The following is a 23,457-nucleotide window of genomic DNA, read 5'->3' as shown; positions in this document are numbered from 1 at the left end:
GCCGTTAATTGTCACTCCCTTGAGAGAGCTTGACCAATCAGGGAGCAGTCTCCATGTCTCTGTTATCACCAGGCAGACTTACTCCTTCAGATTGCCTTCTGGCTGTCTGCCAAACCTTAACTGACTGCACGTACACAGTTTCCCAACATATATTCTCTGAACGAACATTCCCAGCCATTAGTGAGTAAAGCTACCTGGTGTGGATCTTATTTTAACCTAAAATTAATCTCCAGCTTTATTAATATGGACACAGCTTAGTTTTCCACCTACCAAGGAACCTGTTTTAGGCCAAAGGGTCAAGACAGACTTGGGCTATTAAGTGGATTTTTATATTTTCAAAAATGAGGGGGCAAATCATTTGCATGCTCCTCGCAAGCAATCACAGGTGCAACCTGCAACCTGCACAGCACCTTGCAGAGTAGCCTCATTTCGATGTGTACTCCTCCATTGCCCCCCGAGACAGAAGGATGCTAGCCGAGCAACCAACCTGCACACCACCACCCCGGACTCTCTATGCTTTATGATATGGTAGCAGTCAAGGAAGAACAGGTTCAAGAACGCTGCCACCTAAGGATGAGAAGTGAGATGACCACACACATTGATGATCTTGCCAACTGTTGAGATCCAGGATGATCTTTTTTTAAAGAAATAAAAAATAAATTATAAATTTTATTAGTATTTTCCACACAACAACAACAACACAAAAAAATTCAAAAAGTAACAATACACAAAACACAAAAACCGACATTCAAAAAAACAAAAAAAATCCGTATCTTACAAGTTAATAATATAAACACTAAAAAGAAAAACAAACATTGACTTCCACCAATCCCACAGCGCCTCTTTTAACTCTTGTTGTGTCTTCCTGTTTTCCTTATCCTCTCTATCCTAGCATCTAGATATAAATCCCTCTTTCTTATCCTTTCACTTCACAAGGTTATTCCAGACTCAGCCAGATTTCTGTCCTCGAACTTTGGCTTTTAAGGTATTCATTTAGACACTCCCATTCCTTTTTCACTTTTTGTCTTCTTATATCTGTCAATTTGGCTAATTCTAAATATTCTGAAAGCTTACATAACCACTCTCCCCTAGTGGGTAACTGATTTCCTTTCCAATACTTAGCCACCAGGATTCTTGCTGCAGACATCGCGTATAGGAAAAATTTAGTTTCGTCTTTCGGAATATCATCATTTAAAATTCCTAGAAGGAGGTTGCAGAATCTCCTCCATTGGAGATTTTTCAGCAGAGGCTGGAAAGCCATCTGTCATTGATGCTTTAATCCATGCATTGCATGGGGTTGGACTGGATAACACATGGGGTCCCAACTCTCCAATTCTGTAACCCAACACCTACCCCAACTGCAGTTCCAGCAGTCTATTTTAGTGATCTAGGCATCCATCAGGCACGAAGTTTGATTGGATGAATTCAGCAGATCCCCTGGAGTTGGATGACTCCATACTCTTCTATTCTAGACTTAGGATCAGACCAAAGGCATCAGGTGTGGGTACCTCTTGGTCTTCCAGGTGTTGCTGAACTACAACTCCCATCATCCCTGGCCATTAACCATGCTTGCTGGGAGTTGTAGTTCAGTAGCATCTGGAGAGCCAGAAGTTCACCACACCTGGCCTGCCTTGTCCTTTCTCCCACAGTGGGCAGGCAGGTTCATTTTTCTTACATTTATATTCTGGTCTCTCGTGGAATGCAAGGGGAATGATAGGGTTCCCAGAAGGTGTCCCATCCAGATGTTGATGATGATAATAATTATAATTATAATCCCTGCCCATCTGGCTGGGTTTCCCCAGCAGCTCCCAATGGAATATTAAAAACATGATAAAACATCAAACATTAAAAACTTCCCTGAACAGGGCTGCCTTCAGATGTCTTCTAAAAGGAAGATAGTTGTTTATTTCCTTGATATCTGATGGGAGGGCGTTCCACAGGGTGGGCGCCACTACCGAGAAGGCCCTATGCCTTGTTTCCTGTAACCTCACATCTCGCAGGGAGGGAACCACCAGAAGGCCCTTGAAACTGGATCTCAATGTCCGGGCAGAACGATGGGGGTGGAAATGCTCCTTCAGGTATTCAGGACTGAGGCCGTTTAGGGCTTTAAAGGTCAGCACCAACACTTTGAATTGTGCTCTGACCAGACCTGGCTTAGCTTCAGCATGGTGGTGGTTTCATGGGCCTTCAGATTTTACCCGTGTTTCTGGGAAGTGCATAAGGTCCTACTTATAGCCATCACGATGAGTAGCCACTGATATCCATGACTTTGCCTCGTTCTTTTTTAAAGCCATCTGTTTGGATGGTCCAATTTAGCTTGCTCTTGGCAGCAAATGTGTCTACTTTTTCTGGACATGTGGGACAACTTATAACAAATTTATTTTTCAAATTAGGAATGTTTATTTTCTGAATTTCGTTCCATTCAAGAATCACTTCCTGTTAACCATCTCAAAGCAATGGAACGATACATGCATCGGTCTTGGGTGGTTGGCATCTGTCTGTTTCGAGAGACAAAGGAGGAGTGTGCCTTTGGGGGTGAAGTCAAACTGTTAGAAGGCTGCAACGCCTGCTGTTGCTGCGGAGACCGTGTCTCTAAAAATGATGCTTTAGGAGTTCCTAAATCTTAGCGGACAGTGAAGTTCTAGCAAGTACTCAAGCATCCGGACTTACAGGAAATCTTCATGTGCTTTTAGTGGGGCTGGGGAAAGATTGGGTGTAAATATGGCAGCTGGCGGTGGAGATAGGAACCTAACTCTTAATTCTGCTTTCTTTTAAAATATTTAGGGAGAGCCTGGTCCTCCTGGTTTGCCTGGTCCACCAGTAAGTATTTGCTCATTTAACATTCCTTTATGTTGTCCTTGAGGGAGTCCAACAAGCGCCATCGCTCGGTGGTAGACCATAGACTTTGCATGCAGATGCTCTATGTGGGTGGCTGGGATTAAGAACTACTTTGGATAGAGGGAAAATTCTGCATCTGTGCTCTGTTACTGTATTTTTAGATACCCCACTGCCCATTTTCTCCCTTATTTATTTATTATTTTGCTGCAGTGAGAATCTGCATTTTATGAGAAGCTGTCTTCTGTTGTGCATTTTTCCTTATTGTGATTTTATTTCTGTAACTGTTCAGATCTGTATATTGCATAGATATGGCATTCTGTATTGTGCTTTGTGTTCTGTGTTGTAAGCTGCCCCGTGGTCTTTTGACAAAGGCTGGTATGCAAGATTTTAATAATAATAGTAATAATAATGGATAATAAAAAAATAAAAGTTAATAATAGTAATGAGGTTGATGCAGAAGGTTCCGGGTTCAAATCCCCAGCATCTCCAGGTAGGGTTCAGAGAGACCCTGAAACCCTGGAGTGTTTCTGCCAGTCAGTGTAGACAATACAGAGCTAGATGGAATACAGAGCCCAAGGAATGATCAGAAGCATCTGTGGTACAAGAAAGAGACCAGAATCAGGGGCAAAGGGTATAGGAGGAGTAGAGACAGCAAAGGACCAAGGAACACACTTGTCTGGGAAATAAAAGCAGCTTTCGGTAACTCTTATTTCTGAAAGAAGGACAGGTAGGGATGAAAAACTTGAGAGCCTCTGTGCTGAGGTGGGCTGCAGTGAGGAGGAATGGTGGAACCTCCCCCTCCCTCTGATCCTGAATCTTCCCAGGAGCAGGAGGGCAGCATAGATTTGGAACAGTGGTTTGTAGAGGGACATAGTTCAGAAGGCAGTAGCTGGGAAATACTGGATGGGGAACAGCTAGGAGAAGAAACAATGGGAGAGGGAGAGAGTTAACAGATTCACAGTCTCTGGACAGCATTCCTCCGCTCAGCCCAAGGTCAAGAAAAGCTGAGAAAGTGGCAGAACAGAAAACACAGGGTATAAACTCAGAGTACAAGATGTTGGAGTGACGTAGATTAATAGGGACAGAAGGGGGTGAAATCCTTAATTGGGAGCACCGCCATTCTAGGAGATGGTTTCTTTGTTCTCTTGCTGTGATTATTAAAGTTTCTAACTGGTAGGAAGACGCCTTTTCCTTTGTTCTACTTATCTACTTCCATGGGGGGTAGAAACAGATTCCCTTAAGCTTGACATCCTAGCAGTGTTTGATTTATATCACAGAACTTTTTTTAAGAATATGATCACGGGACTTACAGGAAGCATAGAACAATGCAGCTGCATAAGAACACAGATCGTTCCCAAAGTATAATATTGTGTCAGGGACTGGCAGGGCATTGTGGAGGGTGCAGCAGTAGAAGGGAGCCTGGAGTCTGACTCGCGAGAGGAGGGCAGTGGTTTGTGGGGGACCTGTACCACCCAGGAGGCAAGACTCAGAGGCAGGGGGAGCTTCAGAGCTGGAGGGTGGAGCACAGGAGGAAGAAGATGCAGGTCAGGCAAGTGAAGGGCTGGATGCTTCCCCACCTTTTCCTGCACCACTGTCTCCCAGAACCAGGAGGGGACTGAAAAGGGATGAGCAGAGGAAGTCTCTGGCTGTAGCAAGTGGTCCTCTGTTGCTCCCACTGCTCCACAAAGCGTGGACCTGGGCACAGCTGCCTAGCCGCTGGATTGTTGTGCATTGATACCCAGAGCTGTTCCTTTTAAAAATTCCCATATGCTCAGAGACTTTGCGTCTGTTCATTGGGGGAGATAGGAAGCCCAGAGTGCTTGTTCTTTTATGAAGAGGCACGTACAGTGGTACCTCAGGTTACATACGTTTCAGGTTACATATGCTTCAGGTTACAGACTCCACTAACCGAGAAATAGTGCTTCAGGTTAAGAACTTTTCTTCAGGATGAGAACAGAAATTGTGCTCTGGCGGCGCGGCAGGAGCAGGAGGCCCCATTAGCTAAAGTGGTGCTTCAGGTTAAGAACAGTTTCAAGTTAAGAATGGACCTCCAGAACGAATTAAGTACTTAACCTGAGGTACCACTGTAGTGAGACCATTGATCCCCTGCTGGTGAGGCTCACTGACCTCCCGGAAAAGCAAAAATTTGACGTTTTCCTGTTAGGCAAAGGTCATAAGACGACCCAGATGGTCGCCAGATTCTGTGTACAGATCTGTAGGCGCAGACCACCCCCTGACTCAAACTAGTTCGTTAAGAAAATCCCCAAACTCGGTTCCATGGGTGACTCTGGGTCATCTCTCTGTGGTAGCTTATCTTAAAGTTTTAAGTATATGCTTATCGCATTTATAAATTTTTAATTTATTGTTGTACATTGTTTTAAATGTTTGTTTTCCTTCTGGGACTGTACCCCCAAGTGTGTTTTATAAGCTGGTCTCCGACTGTAATAAATTATCTACCCAGAGCTGTAGAAGCGACTGTGTTATCTTTGGCAATAAATACTTAGCTATCTGCAGTGCACATTCCTTTGGCCGGAAAGCACCCTTGGCATATGGATTGGCCTTGGGTCTTCCTGCCACGCTTGCCACCTCCTCCGGCCACGTGGCACACCACACCCTTTGAGAACCACTGCTGTAGCTTGTGGGGCTGCAGAGAAATGCCTGGGGAGCACAAAGCTTTCTCCACATCCCACAGCAGAGAAGTGCTCAGAGCCTTGAGAAATACTTAACAACTAGGCAGGCCACAGGGATAGAATTCCGCTGAGGGGGACCTTCCTGCTGGTGGGAGTCAAGCGTGGATTCCAATTACGAGACTTGAAAGGAATTCCGCGCTTATATACCGGTATGCTGCAGAGTCCACGCTTTGAGAAAGTGTCAACGCTGAAGCCATGCTATCCTGTTATATCTCTGTGGTTGTTATATTAACAGTGCCTGCCTCTTAATCTGGTTTTAGGGGCCAAAAGGAGCACCAGGGAAGCCTGGGAAAGCAGGGAATGCCGGCTTGCCTGGCCTTCCGGGAGTAGATGTAAGTATTGAATATTCCTTCCTGCGCCCTCCTCTTTAGTGAGAGCGATTCCCAGCATGCTTTGCTCACATCCCAGCACTCAAATTATGGGGGGAAATCTCTCTCTGTGTGTTCTTCAATATAGTCATTCTCTTTTCTTTTCTTTTCTTTTTTAAAAAAGGACCCCACTCTGTTCTCTTGGCTATAATTTTTAAAGACTGGTTTTAATACTGAATTTTGTCAGTCATTGTATCCCGCCTCTGGACCTCATGGTGAAGGATGGGTAAGAAATCTCATAAATGAAAATGTTAATATTTTCTCTGCTGCTTCTTTGTCAGGGTTTAACGGGATCCGATGGCCCACCTGGACCAGTAGGGCCACCAGGGGACAGAGTAAGTACCAGAACTTTTAAAAACATGAAGGACCATTGGAGCAAAAGCAAGCTCATTAACCAAAGTGGAATGGCAATATTAATCTGCATGCGAGGGATGGAAAACCTGAGGTCATCTAGGTGTTGCTGGGTTCTCCTTCAGAAAAGGTGAAATTGGCAATTAACGGTTCCACCCAATTCTGCCTCTGGCCCCGCCCACCTCTGCCATGTGGCTATCAGATGGTTTGCCCAGAAGTGAAGCTAAAAATGGTCCCACTGCCCCTGTGATAGTTGATCTAGAATGGGGGGTGAGGAACGTGCAGCCCTCTAGATGTTGTTCTTCTGCAAGTCCCAGCATCCCTGACCATTGGTTGTGCTGGCTGGGGTTGATGGGAGACTAGAATCGTAGAGTTGGAAGGGACCCTGAGATTCGTCTAGTCCAGTGTTTCCCAACCTCAAGTCTCCAGCTGTTGTTGGACTACAACTCCCATCATCCCTAGGCAGCAATACCAGTGGTGAGGGATGATGGGAACTGTAGTCCAAAACCAGCTGGAGATCCAAATTTGAGAAACTCTGATCTAGTCCAACCCCCTGCAATGCAGGAATCTCAGTTAAAGCATCCATGACAGATGGCCATCCAACCTTTGCTTAAAAACTTCTAAGGAAGGAGAGTCCACCATCTCCCAAGGGAAACAATTCCATGGTTGAACAGCTCTTACCTTCAGAAAGTTCTTCCTGATGTTTAGTTGGAATCTCCTTTCTTGCAACTTGAAGCCATTGGTTGGAGTCCTACCCTCCCAAGCAGGAGAAGACAAGGTTGCGCCATACTCCATGTGACAGTCCTTTAGATATTTGAAGATGGCTATCATCTCTCCTCTCAGTCTCCTTTTATCCAGGCTAAACAATATCTGGAGATGTCCACAGGTCCCCCAACTTTGCTGTTACCCACTGCACATACAGCTAACCAGTATGTGAATCACTTTCTGTATTTTAAGGGATTTTAGCTCAGGATTTATGCGAGTTCTGCAGCGGATTTGATGTAAGAATTAGCAAGCTTTCTCTGAGAACTCATCATTTCTTCAGTCATTAAGAAGGACAACAATCCACTCTTTCCTTCCAAGCAGCCAGCGCTGTAAAAGACTAAACAAAAAAAATTCCTTCCAGTAGCACCTTAAAGACCAACTAAGTCAGTTCTTGGTATGAGCTTTCGTGTGCATGCACACTTCTTCAGATTCTTCAGATATCTGAAGAAGTGTGCATGCACACGAAAGCTCATACCAAGAACTGACTTAGTTGGTCTTTAAGGTCCTACTGGAAGGAATTTTTTTTGTTTTGACTATGGCAGACCAACATGGCTACCTATCTGTAACTGTAAAAGACTAGTTTAGGATCTGTCAGGAAGTAGTCCAGGAACAAAAAAATGTGAATAACTGAGCTTTTAAAAATATATAACTAAGCTGGCATTTGTAAACAAAGTTGATCTTGATGGGATTACAGCCTGATCTTAAGGGGGTGGAAATGGAATTAATTATGGCTTTGAGCTCTCAGAAGCTGTCCATCTGATTAGAGGGTTGTCTTTAAATTTAACAGGGGGGAAAAACCCTACTAATCTGCTTTGGTGTGGTATGCAGAATGCCAGGGTGCCCTTCCTTTTGAACTCCAAATCAAGCAACAGCTTTTCAGATGTTTTTGTAAACCAAGTCCCTTTTTTTAAGGCAAATTCATGGAGGAGAAAGCTTTCGACAGGATTATCTCTGTTCTGCCTCCATGGTCATAGCCAGCAATGCTTCTCAGTACCAGTTACTGGAATATAGTATAGTACTGGAATATAGGTCCATATAGTTAAAGCTATGGTTTTCCCAGTAGTGATGTATGGAAGTGAGAGCTGGACCATAAAGAAGGCTGATCGCCAGAGAATTGATGCCTTTGAATTATGGTGCTGGAGGAGACTCTTGAGAGTCCCATGGACTGCAAGAAGATCAAACCTATCTATTCTGAAGGAAATCAGCCCTGAGTGCTCACTGGAAGGACAGATCCTGAAGCTGAGGCTCCAATACTTTGGCCACCTCATGAGAAGAGAAGACTCCCTGGAAAAGACCCTGATGTCGGGAAAGAAGGAGGGCACAAGGAGAAGGGGATGACAGAGGACGAGATGGTTGGACAGTGTTCTCGAAGCTACCAGCATGAGTTTGACCAAACTGCGGGAGGCAGTGGAAGACAGGAGTGCCTGGTGTGCTCTGGTCCTTGGGGTCACGAAGAGTCGGACACAACTAAACAACTAAACAACAACAAACCAGTTACTGGAAGCCGCAGAAAAGGGGAATGCTCTTGTGTTCGAATCCTGCTTGCGGGCCTCCCACAAGCATCCGATTTTCCACTGTGAGAACAGGATGGTGGACTAGATGGGCCATTTGCCTGATCCAGCTTTCTCTCCTTATGTTGCTGTGACAAGTCCCTACTTAAAGGCACTTACATCCTCAAATGGGGTTAAGAGACATGCTTGCCAATATTATAGCAATGGTGGGAAAGGGGGAGGCGCTTTGCAAATGAGGGGCAGGAGGGGTGCTGAACTCCTCCTGTGCCTGTTATTTTTCATCTGCCAAGACCCAATGACCCAAGAGTCATTGTCCGACTCCCTGCAATGCAGGAATCTCAGCTAAAGCATCCACGACAGATGACCCTCCCACCTCTGCTTAAAAACCTCCAAGGAAGAAGAGAAGAAGAAAAAGAGTTTGGATTTGATATCCTGCCTTATTACTGCCTGAAGGAGTCTCAAAGTGGCTAACATCCTCCTTTCCCTTTCTCTCCCACAACAAACACTCTGTGAGGTGAGTGGGGCTGAGAGACTTCAAAGAAGTGTGACTAGCCCAAGGTCACCCAGCAGCTGCATGTGGAGGAGCGAGGAAGCGAATCTGGTTCACCAGATTACGAGTCCACTGCTCTTAACCACTACATCACACTGGCTCTCAAGGAAGGAGAATCCACAACCAGAACAACTCTTTCTGTTAGAAAGTTCTTCCTGATGTTTAGTAGGAATCTTTTTTCTTGCAACATGAATGGTGCTACCATACCCTCTGACATGCCCCAGCGCAAAACCTGGACATGCGTCTTTCGGGTTGTGCTGCCACACAAGTCACATGACCTCCATGAACATAACAGTTTTCACATGCAGGGCAGAATAAAGATAACATTTTAGTTCCTCACTTGAAGCTTTATAAATTTATATATTGTAACATCATGGATGGAAACCAATAATTATGCAGCTGTTGACTAAGGGATTATTAATATAACTGAAATGTAACTGATATTAATTAAGATTATGGAACGCAGTGATATAAGATCGGAAATTGCACCCAGTCCACCATGCGGGTAGCCACTTTACCTAAAATGAATTAATTGGAAGTTGATTGACATTTTGATAATTTTGATAATTTGGGAATTAATCATTACTATTATAATTTGGCAAGGTACCAGTGGTACCTTGGTTTTCAAATGTTTCCGTTGACAATCATTTCAGTTTACGAACACCGTAAACCCAGAAGTAAATGCTTCGGTTTTCGAAAGTACCTCGGAAGTTGAACATGCCACGCGGCTTCCATGTTGAGTTTTCCATATTGAGTTTCCCATTTTTGAACGTTTTGGAACTCGGAACGGTCTTCCGGAATGGATTATGTTCGGAAACCGAGGTACCACTTTATTGGGGTTATGTTGGAAAACTAATTTTAAAAAATTCAAAAAACAGAGAGAACCCTCTGCCTTGGTATAAAGCAAACGAGGAAAGTTACCACTTTGCCTGGTGTGAATTTGTGACGTTGGTCAGAAAGGTTTTTTCAGTAGGCCAATGTGTGGAACTGATTTTTCTGTTTTACGTTTTTTAATCAAGCCTGATCATTTCTTATTACTGAGTTGAAAGGGAGGGGAGGGCAAACAACTATGTAATTTATTATTTCCTGCAATTGATCTATACCTGCATCTCTATACATCCAAAAGCATCAACATGAAGAGGTTGGGGTGTTGTTTTTTGCACAACTAGTTCAAAGCGATCTAGTGCAAATGGGCAATGCTGGCATCCAGAAGTACACCCATTCACGCTGAACTGGGCTGTGCATTCAGTTGTGCAAGGCGACATGAGTCTCTTTCTGCACCAACCACTTGTGTGTTATTATGTACAAGGTAGAACTGGTTTTGTGATCACCAGTGCTCAGCACCATTTGACAAGGCTGGGAGCACCTTCTCAGATGGTTGGGCAGTAGGCATGAATTCCCACTTCCCCACATCCCAAAGCAGGAGCAGCAGTGTTGTGTAATGGTTAGAGTGTTTGGACTATGACCTGGGAGAGACCAGGGTTAGGATCCCCACTCAGCCCTGAAACTCACTGGGTGAGCTTGGGCCAGTCATCGCCTCTCAACCTAACCGGCCTTTCAGGGTTGCTTTGCAGATGAAATGGGAAGGAGGAGACCTCTTTGGAAGATAAAGGTGGCATATATATGCAAAAACAAACGAATAAAAAAGAAATCAGAGGAACCATGACTGCAAAGAGGTGTTCATGAAAGAGCAGAATGCAGGGTTTCTGTGATCATTTTGACATCTGTCCCTAAATGGCAACTTTCACAGTGGAATCCAAATTCAGTGCAGCGCTAATTTTAATGTTTCTATCTGGCAGGGCGCCATAGGACCTCCAGGGCCAGCTGGACCAGCCGTAAGTGAACCTACAATTTTATATCTCTCGCATATAAGTATGGCATAGGTTGTGCATCACGCACATTGCTGCGTAGTGCAATGTCAACGGGGATCCTTCGTGCTGCTGTTTCTGAAGTCGCAGGAATAAGGCAAGGGCAGAACACACTTTTTGCATCCAGGTCAGGGGTCGGCAACCTAAGGCCCATGGGCCACAAGCGGGGGTTGCTTAACCAGCCCCCGAACCGAGCCATCCACTTGGCAAGTCCCTGTGAGCTGTGCTAAATCAGCGCGGCACAGGGACTCGCTTTCGTGGCACTGGAAATCACGTCTGCGCAGACACAGACGCCGGAAATTGCGTCTGTGCAGGTGTAGACGCCGAAAATCGTGGGGTCGTGCGCAGTCTGGCCTATGGAGGGATCTCCGCTGGAGTGAACTGGCCCAGGCGGTAAACCTTACCGTCCCCTGATCCAGGTGGTCCCAGCACCTCCTGTTTAAAGCAGCTGGAAAATGGGAAGTCATAGTAGATAGTACCAGACTACATGGCACAAGGAAGCTTTGTGTGTCCAAGAATAGTCAAGAGAGGAGCTGCTAGATGTGATCCAGTGTTCAATTTCCAACTCTACGCCTGCTGGGCCTGAAAATTAGCCAGCGCCAACAGATGGGTAAATTTAGCCACAGTTAGTTACTGGGGTGGCGAAGTCATTAGGAATATTATTTCCATTGGAATCAGCAAGGATTTGGACCAGCTCATAAAAGTTATAAAGGTGCAAAATACCATTTTGTTAATAAATCTTGTGCCATCGCTGCAGAAAGCTGTGAGGTTATTGTGCCAATAGTTCACATTATTGCCTTTTGTCTCTGTTGTTAATGTTACATCATGATGTGAACTGATGTTCTGTCACCTGGATCATTTCAGGGGAGGAAACCACATGTGTTTTTGTTTTGGTTTTTGTAGCTGAAGAAGGAACTGTGCATGCTGCATTGGTCAGAGTTGGTCCTCTCCATTAAACAGCTAACATGCGCAATTGCTGACATTTCTTTATTTTTATAGCAAATTTAACGAAGGAAAGAAGCGAAAAGGCAAAAAATAAACCCCAGCTCCCAATAATAATAATACAAAAACCATCAATATATCCATCTCAGTTTAAACCTACAAGTTGATATATAGCACCCAAATGTCCTGACAGACAGCTGTTCAATATTGACAATTATAAGAAATATGTTCAAATGTAGCAAGGCCAGGAAAGTCCTCAGATGATCATTTAATAGATGGTGGGTGTTTGTCTTACTGGGCTCAAAGGATAAGTCACTTTGGTCTTCCTGATGGGCAGTTATGGGCAGTCACAGTAGCATCACCTGTTGGATGAGAAACCTATTGAGGTTATTAATATTGCGCCTATGGAAGCTGTTGGATGAATACAAATGGACTCTTCTTTGAAATAAAAATTCTCCAATCCAAAAATATGGTTCAAAAACTTTACTTGCAGAACTTTAACTCCAAACAACTTGAAACAATAAAAGTTACATTCAGATAGTTGCCTATTTCTTTATACTGATCCCAGCATAGGTATAAACCTTTTAGATTTCTAGCATCTTGCATCCTGAGCTAAAAAATCAAAGCTATACAGTATCTCTCTTCAAACAGCCTCCATTTAGCCTGTGGCTGTTTTACTGGAGAGATTAGCATGTCCGTTCTCTTCAGCAGCTGGAAAACAAAGCATATGCATAGACCTATGGGATTCTCAGCTAAACCCCTTGTGACTGAGCCAGCAGAGATGCAGCCCCACTTAATGATTATCCTGTTAGGCTCTCTGCAGCTTCAGTGGAAATTTCCATGCCATGCTTCACAGTATACATGCAGGCACATTATAGAGTTATTTTCCATTTCAATGTGCATTAAACAATTATACTTAACAAAACCACCATGTGCAACTTAGTTCACTGCATCAGTTTTCACATTTCCTCACAGCCTCTTACGTCCGTGTAAGAACATCCATTCCCTTAGCAGGAAAAGGGCCAAATAGTTTACTAATGTTTTAAAATTGCACATTTTATGTTTGAATAAAGGGAAGGGAAAAGAGAGGAGAGAGTGGGTTTTCAAACAAGGTCTATTTTTTATGAATCTTCTATTTTTTAAATGTAATTTTGATCTCACTTTCAGGGCAAAGGACTTCCAGGGCCTCCGGTAAGTAAGACCAGCTTGGTACTATTTGCTGAAATCTAACCACACCAGAGCTCAATACTTACATTTGCCTCCCTGAAAACTGCCTTCACAGCTCTCCGTTTTCAAACAATGCCTACATCAGTTTTAGATGGAAGATCTAGAAATGTTCCAAGGCATTTAAGACTTTCTATTTGTGGGGTAAAGGTAAAGGTAAAGGGACCCCTGACCCTTACGTCCAGTCGTGGCCGACTTTGGGGTTGCAGCGCTCATCTCGCTTTACTGGCTGAGGGAGCCAGCGTACAGCTTCCAGGTCATGTGGCCAGCATGACTAAGCTGCTTCTGGCGAACCAGAGCACCGCACGGAAACGCCGTTTACTTTCCCGCCGGAGCGGTACCTATTTATCTACTTGCACTTTGACGTGCTTTTGAACTGCTAGGTTGGCAGGAGCAGGGACCGAGCAATGGGAGCTCACCCCGTCGCGGGGATTTGAACCGTTGACCTTCTGATCAGCAAGTCCTAGGCTCTGTGGCTTAACCCACAGCGCCACCCGCGTCCCTATTTGTGGGGTAGGTGAGGTAGACAATCTCCCCCATTATATAATCCCTGTCACCCCTATCCAAACCCCAGAAAGAGATTTTTTTGGAACAGATGCTGGCAACACTACAGGGACAGAACCCTGAAGTGAAAATATGTTGGCTGTTATCTGATTGCGATCCGGTTGTGCCATACAAAACAGCCCTGTTTGCTAAAGCAGCTAAAAGTATTCTTGCTAGCTATATAAAAGACAACGCTGTAGACAGTGCAGGCGATTCATTAATTTGACTTATTGTAAATGGATGTATATCTCTGGATATATATATATTTAACAGGTTTTAATTGACTTGCTGGATCCGTAATTGGCTTTGTAATGGCTTTTAGTCAAACGCAATAAATGATGGATTGGATTGCGAAGTAAGAACAGCTCCTTAGCAAGATGATTCGAATACCTTGGACGTTCAGAGCTCCTGTCTTACGATTCTGGCTCATATAACATGCTTTCTTTTGCAGGGACCTCCAGGCCCCAGTGGGCTCCCAGGTGGAAATGGATACCCAGGACCACCCGTGAGTTCCCCTTCCTTCTGAAGTTTCCCATGCCAGGATGCGCCCCAAAGGGACAAATCTCTTGTCTTTCAGCACTGCGTTTTTCAGGTGTTGCCACTGTATGTCCAAATGACCAGGTGCCGATATTTCCTTTATAAGCAACGCCTGCCAGCATAATGGCACCCTTTCAGAGCCAAGTGCTGAATCAATTCAAAATTTGGCTGTTGTGGCTGAGAAGGGAGCAGCTCTTGGAGCAGAGATAGACTTTGGTCATTTGGCGTCCTGAGTGAGCACAACCTTTGTCCCCTTCCCCCCCGGAAATATTTCTTATTTTCACAACAACTCTTTTTGGCACGGTGGTTTTTTTTATCAATCTTCTCCGTATGTAGTCATATAAATGTAGGTTGATTGTTATTGTTATTTTGTGCCCCCTCGGTTCGGCGGCCTGTACTGTGGAACCGCCCTAAACCCAGCACTGCTTGGAAGGAAACAGCTACACACACAAAAACAATTCATGGAGGTGGTTTGTGCAATTTTTGTTTTCGGTGAAAAGAATGCAGGGTTGCAGCATTAACCTTGCTTGAAGCTTTCTTTGCATGACGACGGCCCAGTGGGGAGCTGGGATGCCTTTGGGTACCCCAGGAATAAGCTGCCCTCCTATAACATAATTCCCCTTCTTTACAGCTAACCACCTTATTTAACGATAACTCAGCGGCGCTCAGAATGCCCTAAAGCAGAGTTCTCCAGGGAGGTGTCCATGGGCACACACATGCCCACAGAGACCTTCTTCAGTGCTTGCCAGGTTCCCCACCATCCCACCTGGAAATGAGGCTTGAAAGAAGCTACCTTTGAAGGTGACCCAGAAACTGCAATTAATCCAGAATGCAGCAGCTAGACTGGTGACAGGGAGTGGTCACTGAGACCATATAACACTGGTCCTGAAAGACCTACATTGGCTCCCAGTAGGTTTCCGAGCACAATTCAAAGTGTTGCTGCTGACCTTTAAAGCCCTAAACAGCCTCAGTCCAGTATACCTGAAGGAGCATCTCCACCTCTATCGTCCAACCCAGACACTGAGGTCCAGCTCCGAGGGCCTTCTGGCGGTTCCCTCCCTGCAAAAAGTGAGGTTGCAGGGAACCAAGCAGAGTGCCTTCTCGGTGGTGGCACCCACCCTGTGGAACGCCCTCCCATCAGATGTCAAGGAAATAAACAACTATCTGACTTTTTGAAGACATCTGAAGGCAGCCCTGTTTAGGGAAGTTTTTAATGTTTGATGTTTTGTCTTGTTTTTCATAATCTGTTTGCACACAGCAGTTTCTCCAGTTTGCAAATATGCCCTGCTGCAAAAGCTGGTGATCCCTGCTTTAGGGATGGAGCATGGCACTTGACCTCTGAAAAATGTTTTGTTTTGTCCCCCGTCTTGGCCATTAACTCCCCTGCTCCTGGGGTCCTCTTCCACTCAGTGAGCTTGACTGTGCAAGACTTCCTGCCGCTAGTATCCTGTTCTCCTCTGTTTTTCTTCTGGCTCCCATGTGATCCTTTCCCAGCCAGGCTGGGCTTTCACCTTTACGGCATCCACTTTGTTTGGCCTCACATAACAATCACAGCAGGGAAATCAAACTGTTTGCCTGCTCAAATTGTTGTTGGGATTGGCTGTGCAAAGCTGCTGCATCAGAGAAGCCCAGAGAGACCGGGAGAGCAAATATTAAGTCCCCGGCAACATTTCCACTGCAAGAGTGGCTTTGGAGCATCAGTGTGCTTGAGTAAACAGACACAGAATGCAACAAGATCTTCATTCAGATAATCCAAATAGGGGGACGTGTGCAAAATATCACCAAGTAAAACATATCAGCGCAAGGATTTCTGATGGTGCCACAGGATTTTGCCCCCTCTCCACCCCCCTCCACTAAATCTGTTATGGGGTCTCCCCCCCCCCCAACCCTCTGGAGCAGATTTGGGAAGCATGTGGGGTGAACACAGTGGGAGGAGAAGAAGGAATAAATTCCCGTCGTGCAAATAGAAATCCTTGCGCTGCTGGGATGCATTAGTTGGAAACTGCAAAAATGTCAGGGGGCCTAGTGCGGGTGAACATGCTAGCTCTGCCCCCTTTATCTCTTTTTTTCCATCACCTTCCAAATTGTGGAAGACTTGTGGGGTGATTTTTATACCTGCGGAGGCGTTCAGCACATTTTGGAACCCTGGGAGACCCAGTCGGTGTCCTGCCACAAAGGGGAAGGTGACGAAAATTGACCCCCTCCTTCTCCTATTTTCCGGTATTTGGGAACCGCAAAATAAACTAGGCATATAATCTGGGCAGGGTGGGGGACAGTTATGATGTGAACAGGTCGTATAAATTCTACACCAGGAAAATGGACTATATAAGGAGTGTTTGTGCATTCAACATTGGCTGTGTAACCAATGGTTGAGATGTGCAAATCAGTCAAATCCCAAAGACTTCTACATCTGTACAGGCAGCCTGTACCTGTATTCCAGGTATTGGGTTGTCTCCAATATTAGCCCTACTCAGAGTAGACCCATTGCAATGTATGGGCCCGACTAACCTAGGTGCATTAATTTAAACAGACCTTATTTGGTAACTGCTGGCTTGTTTGAAACCCACCACAGTGCGCATTCTTTGCACTGTGTCATAAAATCATTGCTAATCCATTCCCCCAGGTTTTGCAGAACAAATCCTCCCCTCATTTTCAAGAATCAGAAACCTTTTTAAGATTTATTGAGTGCCATGGAAGCTACCCACAATTTGCATGGTGATGGGATTTCATAAATTTGGGATGCCTTTATGTCTAACCTCCAATTCTTCAAAATCTTCTCCCAGATCTGCATTGGCTGAAGCTGGAAATCATTTCTCCACAAATATAAATAGGCTGTACCTGCACTGAAACCTTTGCTATTTCTCATTCTGTTTAGGGACCAGCTGGACTTCCTGGTTTTGCTGGACCACCGGGACCCCCAGGACCACTAGTAAGTTTAGGTTTTTTTTTTCCTTCAGATCATACTATTGCACTTGGGGGAAATTCCTGGCTCAGCTGCCTATCACTGTATCCTTTCGGGGGAAAGCACAAGGGATGCCAGTTCTTAGCATTATGTTTAGGAAAGCAATAGCTTTCGCTGTTGACAGCCGATGAAAAATTGTAATGCACTTCAATGCACATGAGTGCTGTTCAGTGAATACTTGGGCCAGTCACACTTCTCTGAAGTCTCTCAGCCCCACTCACCTCACAGAGTGTTTGTTGTGGGGGAGGAAGGGAAAGGAGATTGTTAGCCGCTTTGAGACTCCTGAAGGGGAGTGAAAGGCGGGATATCAAATCCAAACTCTTCTTCTCTTCTTCTTCTACTAACGCAATAATGAATTGGAGACACATATTGCCCAGTGAGGTGAAAAAGTACCGTACCTTTCTGTGTAAAAGACTAGGTTTTTTTTTTCCTTTAAAAGTTATGCTAAAAAGTGGGGGTCGTCTTATACATGGATAGTGCTAAAGGGGGGACAAGATGTTTGATTGGTTCCTGCTGTGAGCCGGCGATTGTCAGCGGCTATTGGGTGTGTTATTAGTGGCTGCGGCAAGTGCTGGAGTTGATTGGCTGTCGCTGTGGCAATTGGGCGGGCGATTGGCAGCTTCTGTCGGCGAGAGGACAGACGATGTTATACACGGGAAAATGTGGCACTTATTTGAAAGGTCAAGCACCCCTCGTAGCATGTGACTTGTCTTTTGGAGCCATTATTTTTTCTTGCAGCGTAGTAAGATCTGGTGTGCTTAGACTGACTTCAGATGAGTTGACTATGGGCTGGATTGCATTAGCCTGCTGAGCAGGGCAGTGAGAAAAATGGCCCATTCCTGGAGATGTCTGACGTGCCACGATGATACACCGCTTTACTTACATGTTAGAATTCCTGCTCCATGGCTGCAGTCATGGGATTTTTGTCTTTCACTTGACGGTGTATGTTTTGACTCCACAAAGTGGGAATGATGGAGACAGGATGTTTGTGTTACTGTGTTCTGTGAAGTGGGACTATTGTCCTTTGTTCTTTTTCTCTCTTTGCTGTCTGATGCTAGAGAGAAAGGGAGCCATGTTGCAGTGCTCCATGTGTGTTTATATGTAAATAAAGTAGATTAGCCAAAATGCTCAGTTGCTGAGGTCTGTCACGCAAGTTGCGAAGACTCTGCGGATCCCTAAGTGTGCCGATGTCTGTTGGCAGCCCTGTTTAGGGAAGCTTTTAATGTTTAATAGGTTATTGTATTTTAGTGTTTTGTTGGAAGCCGCCCAGAGTGGCTGGGGGGACCCAGCCAGATGGTCGGGGTATAAATAAATAAATTATTATTATTATTATTATTATTATTATTATTATTATTATTATTATTATTATTAGCATCTGGCGCTGTGATGTTCGGGCAGAAGAAAGCTTTTGAAGCTCCCGAACAATCGACCAGGAGGGAGAGAACATGCCAGTCAGGCATGTGTCTCTGCCAGGGTCCTACTCAAGAGTAGGACAAGCTCCTGACAATTTATACCCCATTTGGATTACTATTACTCTAACTGGGACTTCCTTCGAAAAACGTTTGGAAATTTCAGTGGGTCAAAGCTGCAGTGGCCAGTTCTCTGGTTACAGGGAGAACAGAAACACTTGGTTAGCTACAGCTGCACTGACTGCGAGTCTGGTCACAATTCGGAGACATGGTTATGACCTACAAAGCCCTTATAGCTTGGGTCCAAGCTCTCTGAAGGAATGTATCTCCCTCTATAAGCCTGCCCAGGCTTTGACATCTTCTGAGGAGGCCATTCTCTCAGTCCTGCCACCCCCATGGTAGGGCTGAGTGATGTATCAATATCCTGTATTGTCCAAAAGCGGTTTGAAGAAGAGTTTGGATTTGATATCCCGCTTTATCACGACCCGAAGGAGTCTCAAAGCGGCTAACATTCTCCTTTCCCTTCCTCCCCCACAACAAACACTCTGTGAGGTGAATGGGGCTGAGAGACTTCAGAGAAGTGTGACTAGCCCAAGGTCACCCAGCAGCTGCATGTGGAGGAGCGGGGAAGCGAACCCAGTTCACCAGATTACGAGTCCACCGCTCTTAACCACTACACCACACTGCCTCTCAGTCCATATGGTGATATTGGTTTCATAATTTTTGACCTGGCAATATATCATGAATCGTGCGTGTCTGTGTGCGCACTATGCAAAAATCACAATGTGGGGAAAACTGTGAAGCCAGCCATCGCCTCTGTCCTTATTTCAGACATTGTGATATATCGGTATGTTGTGATGTTTAGCTAGTGATACATCACAATGTTGAAAACCATTATCGCTTGGTCCTAATCCACAGGTACGTTTGGTGAGGACCTGAGGCAGGGCCTTCTTGGTGGCTGCTCCAAGATTGTGGAAATACCTCCCATGGAAGGCTAGATTGCCCCCCCCCCCGCCTTTTTTCACTGGCAGTTTTGGCCATCAACTGGCTGTTGTGAAAGTCTTCTGAGATTGGGTGTTGTATAATGTTTCCTTTCCATCATTTTTAGGGGTTTCAGTGCTGGTTTTTTAAATAATAATAATAATAATGTTATTTTTCATTTGTGCTGAGAGCTATCTTGGGTCCCAACTGGGAGAAAGGCAGGATATGAATAAATAAAATGCAGTTTTGATTATTTCCAGCTCTTGAATCTTCCAAATAAAAATTACAAATTGTTCAGAGCTGATTAGACACTCAAACGGAACACAATAAAAGCGGCTTGCAGCCTGTCTGAATTCAAATATATTCTTTGTTACCCTTGGCATGTATTGGCGACATATTTTAAACCCACACTCTTTGTTGCAGGGTATTCCTGGAGTTATGCCTGACGGCAATGGAGACCTTCAGGTACTGTTTCCTTTTACACACCTATCAAACTGTCTGAGTTATTTTCCAACTGCACAAATGCTTAAGCTCTATATATCTTTTAGTGTGACAGAACTTACACTCTGGAATTCCCTGCCTGTTGACACCAGGCAGGCGCATTCACTGTACTCTTTTTGGCGCCTGCTAAAAAAGATTTTTGTGTAGACAATCCTTTGAATGTTTTAAAGAGCCGCATTCACTGTACGCTTTTTGGCGTCTGCTAAAAAGATTTTTGTGTAGACAATCCTTTGAATGTTTTACTGGTTCTTACTGATAATTCTGTTTTATTCTCTTTGGACATGACTTTCAGGGTGGTTTTGTTTGTTTGTTTGTTTGTTTACAATCCCTAATTGTAAAAAAAATAAGAATTACAATTGAGTGATGCCAATTTTTAAATGCCTGCAGAAAACCTTTCTGTTTCTCCATGCAAGCTATTAAAAGTCCTTGCGCTTTTATTGCATGTTCTTTCTTTTTTTAACCTTTGTAAACAGCTTTGACAAATACTTGTGATGTAGTGGCATATAAATAAATACACAAAGAATGCCCTGGTGGTGAGCACTGGTTCTGCACAACTGGTGCCGACGGCTTCATCAAATCACAAGCATCTTCTTCCTCTTTGTTTAAATCATCGCTTTTGTTCATGCCTTTGAAATAGGAATAGTCAAATTTGGTCCGCGGTTGACAACAGCACCTTGTTTCCATGGGCAGGGCAGCTGTTAGTTCTGTGGGCTTTGAGCACGCACAAGAAAGTCTTGATTCTTTGCGTTGAAACAAACATGACATTAACGCGAGTCGGCAAAGCAACATTTCAGCGCTCCCCATCTGTTGTTCCCTTCGTTTTCTAATTGGAGTCCTCAAGGAGAAACTAATAATTTCCTTGAACCGCCTTATTGGAAAACCTTTTTAGAGGTTGGATGGGAAATGACAGCGTCCCCCTCCCTTCTTTTCCATTTTCAAAAGAGCATCCTATAGAAGCTAATAGAAAATTATAACCTTGCTGTGAAATGACATTATTATTATTATCATTTTGAAGGGGTGAAATACCAAGGAAAATACCAAGGAAAATCTTGCTTTAAGTCCCGTGGATTTGTAAAGAAACTACCATTAACATCTCTCTCCCAATTTCCATTGACACTGAACTAAGATAAGTTGAGGCTGAAGAAGACCATGGCTGGGGGCAAGAGGGGGAGGGGAAAGGACTTTACTTTTTGAGGTATCCCAGGACACAAGGCTTCACCAACCTGGTGCCCTCCAGATGTGTTGAACTGCAGCTGGCAGGGGCTGATGGGAGTTGTAGTCCAACACATTTGAAGGACACCAGGCTGGCCAAAGCTGCCCCAAGCGACTGTTCTTAGAAGCCATAGTGAGTTAAAGGTAAAGGGACCCCTTACCATTAGACCCAGTCGTGGCCGACTCTGGGGTTGTGGTGCTCATCTCGCTTTATTGGCCAAGGGAGCCGGCTTACAGCTTCCAGATCATGTGGCCACCATGACAAAGCCGCTTCTGGCGAACCAGAGCAGTGCATGGAAACGCTGTTTACCTTCCCGCCGGAACAGTACCTATTTATCTACTTGCACTTTGACGTGCTTTCGAACTGCTAGGTTGGCAGGAGCAGGGGCCAAGCAATGGGAGCTCACCCCATCACAAGGATTCGAACCGCCGACCTTCTGATCAGCAAGTCCTAGGCTCTGTGGTTTAACCCACAGCGCCACCCACATCCCATCATAGTGAGTTAGGGTAGGATTTAATAATAATCTATTATTATTACAGTTGTACCTCTAGTTGCGAACAGGATCCATTTCGGAGGCCCGTTTGCAACATGAAAAGAGCGCAACCCGCAGCGGCGTGTCTGCGCATGCACGGGTTGCGATTTGCTGCTTCTGCGCATGCATGTGACGTCATTTTGCATGTCTGTGTATGCGCGAGCGGCGAAACCTGGAAGTAACCCTTTCCGGTACTTCCGGGTCGCCATGAGACGTATCCTGAAAGAACGTAACATGAAGCAAACGTAACATGAGGTATGACTGCATTACAGAACTGCATTCCCTGGTGTTTCCCAGGAAGAGCAAATCCCTGTTGCTCAGAAACAGCCACAACAGTGTTTCCTCACAGGAAACCTCTGCCTTGACCCATTTTACAGCTAAAGGTGTGGCACAGCCTTTCTCCTGCTTTTGTACAGTTCCTTACACGTTATTCATCTATTGTATTTCTTTTTTTAAAAAAAACACATTTAATTTCACCCAGTAGAAAAGCAGAGACAGTGGGTTGTAACCAGTGCTAGTCCTACTTCGAGTAAACCCATTGCTATTAATGAAAAGAACTTAGGCTCATTAATTTCAGTGGGTTTACTCTGAGTAAACCTTAGTTGGATGTAACATCCCCACATTGTAAAAAAGTGCTATTTGATGCATTGTGACTCTTGTAACAAAGAAATGCAGACTTGTTGTTGTTTTATTTAAAAAACAAACAAATTGCTGAAATGTTGTAATAAGCAATCAGCTTAACCAGTTTCACCAAATCCTGAATTTCCCTTAACCACCAGCGATCTAGAGTTGAATACTGTCCATGAAACACAGTAACAGAAATTTCCAGGCTTGTTAATATTACTGCCTTCTCCCCTCGTGGATTAATTATTTTTGTTCTGGTTGAATCTGGTTGTGTGTTATATTTATATTATATTTCCCATTTGTTTTGAGTACAGTGTCCAGCTGTCTGTCCACCTGGCCCTCCAGGACCACCAGGGATACCAGGATTCAAGGTGAGGAATGCTCTTTGGTGAATTTAGAGTAGCCATTGCCTGACGTAATGTAAAGAGAAACACAGGCTGCATAACCCATCTGCAGCCCAGATAAGTAGGTTTCCTAGATACAGAATCATGCATGCTCATCTTCAACAATGCAGCTTCCAATCTAGATGGATTCTAGATCCTGTTGTCTATAAGGGTGGGTGATGTAACAACATACATTTGAAAACCCTCCCCTTAATTTGGTTATCCACACTTTCCCCTCCCAGAAGGTGAATGTAGAAGCAAGTGCCAATGGTGATCTTAGCGTATGCCCACCCACAACATCATTAAGGAGGTGGGGATATCTCTAGGACCAAGTCCATCCATGCCAGGTGGTGGGACGATGCAGCATCAATCTGCAATGAGCTTTGATCTCTGGAATTAAACTAGTTTGTGGGAAAGTGCTCTTGAGGGGTATAAAATATTCAGCAGGTCCAATCTGAATCAGAATTGTAGAGGTGGAAAGGACCCTCATGATCATCTAGTCCAGTGGTTGTCAACCTGTGGATCCCCAGATGTTGTTGGACTACAACTCCCATCATTCCTAGCCAGCATGACCAGTGGTCAGGGATGATGGGAGTTGTAGTCCAACAACATCTGGGACCCATAGCTTGAGAACCACTGATCTAGTCACTCAGGGGTCTCAGCTG

The 23,457-nt window shown here is 44.7% G+C and overlaps 1 protein-coding gene across 2 annotated transcripts in view; it reads left to right on the top strand.

Annotated features, from left to right (window-relative positions):
- The window catches only part of COL9A3 (collagen type IX alpha 3 chain), a 67,703-nt gene that overhangs the window by 10,401 nt on the left and 33,845 nt on the right, over positions 1-23,457 (top strand). For both annotated transcript variants that reach the window (XM_083744327.1, XM_083744326.1), the window contains exons 4-12: positions 2,785-2,820; positions 5,789-5,860; positions 6,178-6,231; positions 10,873-10,908; positions 13,051-13,074; positions 14,102-14,155; positions 17,063-17,116; positions 19,963-20,004; positions 22,724-22,780. In XM_083744327.1, coding sequence (XP_083600453.1) covers positions 2,785-2,820; positions 5,789-5,860; positions 6,178-6,231; positions 10,873-10,908; positions 13,051-13,074; positions 14,102-14,155; positions 17,063-17,116; positions 19,963-20,004; positions 22,724-22,780 — 429 coding nt within the window. The remainder of the gene's footprint in view (positions 1-2,784; positions 2,821-5,788; positions 5,861-6,177; positions 6,232-10,872; positions 10,909-13,050; positions 13,075-14,101; positions 14,156-17,062; positions 17,117-19,962; positions 20,005-22,723; positions 22,781-23,457) is intronic.

The sequence above is a fragment of the Podarcis gaigeae genome (genome assembly GCF_964106915.1).
Source record: "Podarcis gaigeae genome assembly, chromosome: 6".
Taxonomy (NCBI): domain Eukaryota; kingdom Metazoa; phylum Chordata; class Lepidosauria; order Squamata; family Lacertidae; genus Podarcis; species Podarcis gaigeae.
This window is presented reverse-complemented; position numbering and strand designations above follow the sequence as displayed.